This window comes from Chinchilla lanigera, unplaced genomic scaffold, assembly GCF_000276665.1.
Source record: "Chinchilla lanigera isolate Chin_1 unplaced genomic scaffold, ChiLan1.0 scaffold00003, whole genome shotgun sequence".
NCBI lineage: Eukaryota > Metazoa > Chordata > Mammalia > Rodentia > Chinchillidae > Chinchilla > Chinchilla lanigera.
The window spans coordinates 14,925,580-14,933,177 of NW_004955404.1; the positions used below are offsets into that span (position 1 = coordinate 14,925,580).

At 39.1% G+C, this 7,598-nt stretch overlaps 1 protein-coding gene across 2 annotated transcripts in view; it reads left to right on the forward strand.

Annotated features, from left to right (window-relative positions):
• The window catches only part of Abcc4 (ATP-binding cassette, sub-family C (CFTR/MRP), member 4), a gene marked incomplete at its 5' end in the record, with an annotated part of 227,137 nt that extends 224,772 nt beyond the window's left edge, over positions 1–2,365 (forward strand). For both annotated transcript variants that reach the window (XM_005374108.2, XM_005374109.2), the window contains 1 exon segment: positions 496–2,365. In XM_005374108.2, the coding sequence (XP_005374165.1) occupies positions 496–603 (108 nt within the window). In that variant the 3' untranslated portion in view covers positions 604–2,365.
• Positions 2,366–7,598: the final 5,233 nt, after the last annotated feature.

Sequence of the window (7,598 nt, forward strand, 5' to 3'; positions counted from 1 at the left end):
TAAATGCTGGGATAGTTCATACATAGACGCTAGCGTTTCAATGCTTGTCAGTCAGAGTTTATAGAGTATAGGGATTACAACCTGATATTAACATCCAGAGCTATTGTGCTCATTTTATGTGCGAAAATGAGAAACCCTTGTGCAGACGCTAGATTTCCCAGCCTCTTTGTCCCCCCGTTTTTAATTTATCTTCAGGTTTTGAGTCAGTGAAATGATTTTGCTTATCAATTTAATGGAGTTATAAAATATATCTGTGAATCAGAATGATCAGAACTAAAGTGGATCTACAGGTGGTTTGGCATTCAGGCGGCCCAGCTGAGAGTTTTAGTGGCTAATTTTCTGTAGACTGTATACATGCCTGTTCTTTAATTGTGCCTCAGTGAACGCCAAGATTTGTTTCACATGAAGAAGTAGACATAGGAGCACATTGCTTTAGAGAGGAGGACTTGAAAACTTTTGAATATGTTCCTTTTATGCTTGTTTTTTTTTTAACAGGTGTACTTCAAAAGGAATTATCTGGATATTGCTCACACTGGCCCTGTGATTATGAACACTTCCAACGGACATCCCTCAGTCTTAACGATCTTTGAGACAGCACTGTGATTCTACCTGAGATGTCAAGTCAACGTGTCCCAAGGGTGTTTTCCCATAGTTTTTGCACTGGATAAAGCTACATTATACTTAAAAAAAAAAAAAAACAAAAACTAGCAAAAACATGTGCACATGCAAGATGGCAGTGTATTTGGACACTGCCCTTCCCAACTTTATCCAGTGATTTCAAGCTCTAAGAAAGTGGTTTTTAATTTTTATTTTAATATTATAATATCTTAAAAATCCAAATCAGAGGTGCAGGCCACCAGTAAAAACAGGGTTTGGTGCCTTAATAGACTCCAGAGCCAAAGCCCATTCATTGTGTAAGGAATGGGGCAAAGTTGTCACAGGTTAGTTTCTGTTTTCCTGTTGACCCCAAATTATCTATTAGTTTCCAGTGATGTCAGCGTTTCTACTTGAAAACTGTGTGAAGGTTATCATTGTTTTACTACTTTCTTTAACATAACTAGGATCTGTTGTGTCCCCTAAAGGCTGCTAATTAAAATAGTGCAGATAAAACTAACAAATTATATATGTGCATATATATATATATGTATATATATATATATATATAGAGAGAGAGAGAGAGAGAGAGAGAGAGAGAGTCTGCCACCCCTCCAAAAGATACATGGTTAAAGTATAGAAGGAAAATGTTTTGGGTTCTAATAAGAAAGACAAAATAAGGCTTTCTCAAAACGGAAGCCCTTCTATCAAAACGGGTTTTATAACAGAGAATGAAGGTGGGGACGGCCTCATCCTTAGAGTTGCCTGACTTGGACATGGAACTGTGTTGTGGTTTCAAACTCAGCATGGTGACATTTTCCAAAAAGGCCAAACCTCTGAGTATAACTCCTAAAACATGTAGTATTATTTTGATTTAGAGTTCTGGTTTACAGCAGATAAGCCTTCTGTTGACTATAATCTTTTTTGGTTTAGCTTTTCTTGAAATCCTCTCAAAATTGCATGCATAGACTCTCCTGAGTTGGTGAGAAAAAAGTGAAAATCGTTGCACTCACTGACTGTAATTATGCAGTACTTTCTCAGGATGCATCGAGAGGCTCACTTTGATGAGCCTGTCCAGATCAGTTTACTTCTGACCACTAATAGAGTTTCTTTAGGTCATTCTGGTTAGTGAATCAACAAACCACAACACTTCCTAAGCCAAAAGTAATTCATTTGAACCATAGGCCTTTACATTTTCTTCATGGTGGCAACTATGAGGTGTTAAGTTCAAGTTACTGTCACAGTTTAAAGTGGACTTGACCTCTCAGAAGAAGGTGAAACCACCCTCAAGTTGCCTATATTAATTCACACACACAGACACACACAGGTTTGTGTACGTGGGTGTGTGGATATGGGCTATACATAAATGCCTACAGATAACAGGTGTTTAGATTCATTAACAGAACAGCTGCTTTGTAAAGTGAAGCGTAAAAAGCACACATAGCAAATCACCAAAACACATTAAGTGATGTGGCTGTTTGACGCCTTGTATTTGGAAGTCTGTGATTAGTGTTTAGTCCAATAAATCACGCACACTAAGTTGTTTATTAATAGTTATGTTTAGTATTTCAGAAGACTGAAATGACAGCAGTGATGATAATGAGGTCTGTTTAAACACTAGAAATGTTTTAAATGTATATATGTTTATTTGGTCTGTAGAGATCAAAGACAGTCATATAAATAGGTTTCTGTTTCATTTCTGTTTTAATGTCATCACGGGATTTTTAATGAAACAAAATTCAATTGAAATAAATGACGGTTTTCATCTCTAGACAGAGTCTTGTGTTTTGTTCTTAGAGGGATTACTGACTCATGGCCTTGCTGATGAAAGCCACTGGTTTTCCTGAGATTAAAAAAAAAAAACCTTCTGTTATCCGTTGGTTCTCTTGGCTACTTAGGTGTATCAAGTGTTCTAAGCAAATGTGTGGGTTGCAGACAGACTGAAAAGTGGCTGTTGAAAGGGTCTGGTCACTCCCTTTCTTAGAAGAGAGAGTATATTAGCTTATGCCCTGGGCTTGAACAAGTATTAGATAATTGAGGTTTTGTTTTTGATTTTGTTCTAAGCTAACAAGAAACTTCTATGGTGGGTACATTTAAAACGCTGTAGAATACTGGTTCTCAAAATGTAGTACGTAGGCCAGCAGCATCACGAAGGAACATACTAAAAGTGCATATCCTTTTGCCTCACCCAGATCTACTGCATCAGGAACCTGTAATCTGTTTTCACAAGCCCTGGGGTGATTCTGATGTAGACTATAGTGTGAAACCAGTGCCATGGAACATAAAGAACTCCTAAGGAAAAACACAAAAATCCCGGTTAGACAGGGTACTTGAATAATGCCTCACAAAAGAGAACGTCCAAATGATCAGTAACTGGAAGAACACAAAAGAGGATATCCAAATGGTCAATAATTGGAAAAACATTCATTCTTGTTGGTTACCAGAGAAATGCAGGCTGACACAATGAGAGACCACTGAACACCCACTAGAATGGCTAAAATGAAAGAGACTGAACATTTTCTCAAGTGCCCGTGCAGGATTTGGAACACGAATGCATTGCTGTGCATCTGAAAATGTTTACTGAAAAAAAAAACTGCTTAGAGATAAACAGCTTGATAGCATTTACACAAGCTGCGCACCCTGCTGAATTCTTCTCCAAGTGTGTACACCTACGCACCCACGGACAGATTCAAGGATGTTCTCAGAGACATAGTTCCTAGTACCTCAGACTGAAAATGATTTAAATGCTCATCGACAGCCAAAGGAAAATGATGTAGTAGAATACAGCAAGGAAAGCATCACAGGTGAATGTCACAAACATTGTTCCAAGAATTCTGATCCCAAAAATGTTTGTGATTCCATCTATACAAAGTTCAAAAACAGTTATAACTAAAGGCAGAACAGTACTTTTAACTTTGGGAGATGGAAGGTGTTGGTAACTGGGAGAAGTAGAAGGGTACCTTCTAAGGTGCTTAAGATGTTCCTGGGTACTCAGAGACTAAAGCAGGATGCAAGTTCTAGTCCCACTTGAGCAATTTAGCTACTTGGACCTTGTCTCAAAATAAAAAGGGCTGGAGATGCAGCTTAATGCAAATGTCCTGTGTTCAATCCTCTAGTACTACAAAAAAATTTCCCGGTGTTTTCGTTTGGTCTGGATGGTTAGATCAATATTCATTAAGCTTTTCACATGTACCATACTTGACAGTTGACTGAAAAATGTTTATGATATTATTTTTCTTTAGAATCTCAAATTCATTGACTCAGTTTTTCTCAAAGTGAATGCTTTGCATCTGGAAAACTACTTCTATAGAGTTCTTAACATACTGTTTCCAGGTTGTCTTGTGGCCCATAGCAAATGAAGCATTTGAACCTCTTGCTGCATGAGAAACCAACATTGTATTTTCTTCTAACCAAATAATAAAATAAATCTCACTTTCTCTCAAATTTCAAGGTAAGTACTGGAATGTGTGGGAAGTACTGGAGAGTGTGTGGGAAGGATTTTAAAACTTTGTTGAAGTATAATTGACATACAAAAGTTATATATACAGAGTCTGGCAAAAAAATGTATACACTTCAGAAAAAGAAAAATTTGTATAAATAGTTTAATACTGAATGTATTGAGACATCAGGAGCTTAATACAAATTACCTTTGCCCTTACAATTACAGGAGGTGCTCAAAGTGGCGGCCATTAGCTTCTAGACATTTATTAGTACGGTGAACTTCTGCTTGGGTAACCTTGGTCATTGAGATGGCTGCACATTCATTTCCAATTTCTTCTCTAAGGACTGGCAGTGTAGTAGGTTTTCTGTGATATATGACGTCTTCTAGGGTCCCTATTTGAGGGTAATACTGTCTGTTGAAAAAAAATCATACTGTTTTTCTTTTCCTGAAGTGTATATACTTTTTTGTGGGTTCTATTTAATGTGGACAACTTGATGAATTTAGAGATAATTATATGCACATCCCCAAAACCATGACCACTGTCTATGCCCTAAATGTATCCCCACCTCCAAAAGTTCCCACCTCCTGTCTTCTACTTTGCGTTAGTAAGATGAGTATATGTACATAAAAGTCAGTGTTATGCTAAATCTCAGTACATCTGTCATGCTAAATCATGCTAAGTCTGGCAGTTTACTAACTTACCAACTGATTAACTTGTCCCTATATAAACCAAGGATAGCCCACGTTTTTATTAAAATTTGATTTAGGAATATTAAGAGCCCTCCTTCTCAAATCCAAGTATTTGTTTCAAATCTGAGACTAATTATGTCCAGAATTTTATACCTTGAAGTATGTTACATTTAGTATATGAAGTCAGTATATGTGTAAGTCAGTTTCACAACCAATTCTGTTTGAGAATGTCTTTAAGATTAACATTTATCTAGAAAACTGCCATTCTGCATGCCACATCGCAAAAAACTTAATTTGTACTTCCACTAGTATGAGTCACACTAGTAATGAATGAACTTGTGTTTTACTAAAAGGAAAGAAATCTTCCACCTGGAATGAGGAAAACTAAGAAATATCAACAATTAAAGCCCATCCCAAGAGCCCTGTGTGTAGTCAACCTGGATTAGTAACCAAATGATCTAAAACATTCAAGTGTGTCAAAAAGGAAATTGCACCTTACTCCATAAATAGCAGTTATGAGTACTGTCCTTTCTCAGATGCCAACTGCAAATAGAAATAGCTTTTTTCAAGAATTACAGTAAGTTCATGGATTAATTTCCACAAAATATGGGCATGCTGGTCTTTACTGAGTTGAGGTTTTTAACTCAGAGGGTAACCACATTCGTACACAGAGTCCTTGTTTACACTATTTTATATTTGGGGATTTAGAAGAAAAGGCTGTAAGTATGCAAATAACCAGTCATTCTCAAAAATCCTGAATACTTACTGAAGCTCTTTTGGTCCATGTAGTACTTTGATTCTCCATGATACAGATTCTGCAATGGAGTTTGGTGTTCAGGATGTGTATGAGGGGGCGGGTCCCAGGGTGCCCTTGGGATCAACATTTATAGACTGAAGGAAGAAGCAGGATTGGGCAGAGGGAGAAATAGAGCTGGGATGTTACCCAGATCACCTCAGCCCATCTATGAGAAGCAGGGAGCAAAAGTGGCACAGAGGTTGACCTACCATATGCATTGGCCAGGCCTTCCCACCGCCACCTCAGGCGGGCACTGGACTCAGGCTGTCCCCGAAAGGGCTGACAGGTTTCCCACAGCAGCCCCAACAAGTCCTGAAAGGGAATGTGGGTGGCACATCTCTAGGTCTACCACAAGACGTGTCGCAGTCGCTGCAGTAGGTCACTGACGGGCACAGTGGCAGAAGATTCTCGCCACTTGGCATTGAAGTCAGAATGATTGATTGTCCTCAGTAACCTGTGGTCTGAAATACCAGAGGTGATCTCCTGAAGAAGCACCCTCACTGTATTTAGCCCCTAAGGTCAACACAGTTCATTTCTTCCCGGAAGCCATCCAGGATCAGTCTTCAGGCTGGTATCTCCCATAATCCCAAGAACCCCCTCAGTGAAACGCAGACGCAGACAGGGCCCCAGCTTGGGGCACGCAACACCTGGCTGAATGCCGTGTTACCATCTGGAAATTCTTAATTTTAAACAAAGAGCCTTGCATTTTCATTTTGAATTCTTGTATATTAAGTGATATGTCCTGAATGTAATAATTTGTGGCTCTGTTTCCTCACTAAATGAGCTTCTGAGGATTGGAACCACCCCATTCATTTTTTAGTTCATATCTTCCAGCACAGTGTCTGACACGTGGTACCAATAAATGTTAACTGAATGAATAATGCTGGAAAATAAACTTTCCAGTTCTTTGAATTTTAAGGGGTAACCTAGGGTAACACAGAGATCCCTGGGATTGGGGCCAGTCAGGGTACCAGTTCTGTCTCTACACTCACTAGCAAATTAGGGTGACCAGAGAATTTACTGTCCAATGTGGGAAACTTTTGAGATTGAAAGGGAAGTGCGACATACTCTAGCCAAGAGACTGGAGTAAGCAGGGACTGTCCCTAACATATAGTCAACCTGTGTCTGTGAAACCTTAGTTGCATGTGTGGTAAGTTTCTATTTGTGAGCCTCAGCTCTTCATTTGTAAGTAGAACAAGCTCCTGCCCTTCCACACGCTTTGATTGGGATGGTTGGTGGAACAAGCGCATTCAAGGGAAGACAGGATGGAATGCAGGGGTAAAGGTATTGACCTTGGACTGAAAGGCGCTCCCCTCTTCCACCAAGATGTGAGCAAGAGAGGTGTGGATGCAGGGAGGTCTGTGAACTATAAAAGGTATGTATGAGGTGGTCATCATCCAATGGCCCAAGCTGAACCGTTCCTACTTGACATCATCAAAATCAAACAAGTGCAGAGAAGAGAAGAACAAGCTCCCAATTCAGCCTTTCTGGGTCCAAACACCAGCTCCTCTGTGCATTGTCTGCCTGGATTTGAATCCAAGTTCTACTTCCTGCCCACTGGGCTGTTGCAATAAAAAAGCACACTGAGCGTCATTTGTTGTTGTGTTGTTGTTTTGTTTGTTTCTCCCTGTAAAATTGGGATGGGATAGTATTTTTCTCAGAGGACAGTTGCAAAGATGAAGTCTATTTTCCAACAGTGACATTCAAAGCATGGTCTGCCAGTCCATGGAAGATTTGCAGTCAGTTCACAATAATTAAGAGAATTCCAAGAACGTATTTAGAAACTTCAGTAGCCTTTTGACATGCCATGACATCCAAATGCATGATCGGTGAGTCCCTCTTCTTGGAAAAGTATTTGAGTGTTGAATTTTCATGGTGAGGTGTATGTGACTCAAACTACACCCTAGCCATAGGTGGTAGCACCATCCATTAATTTCCAACTGATTAAAAATAATTTAAATAAAATTTATTCTTAATGCCAGCAACTTGAGAAGCAGTGCTGTAGAGAAGGCCTACTATGTAGTTAGTAGTCAATAAATGTTAAATCTTTATTGTTCAGGGGAAAATTACATTTAA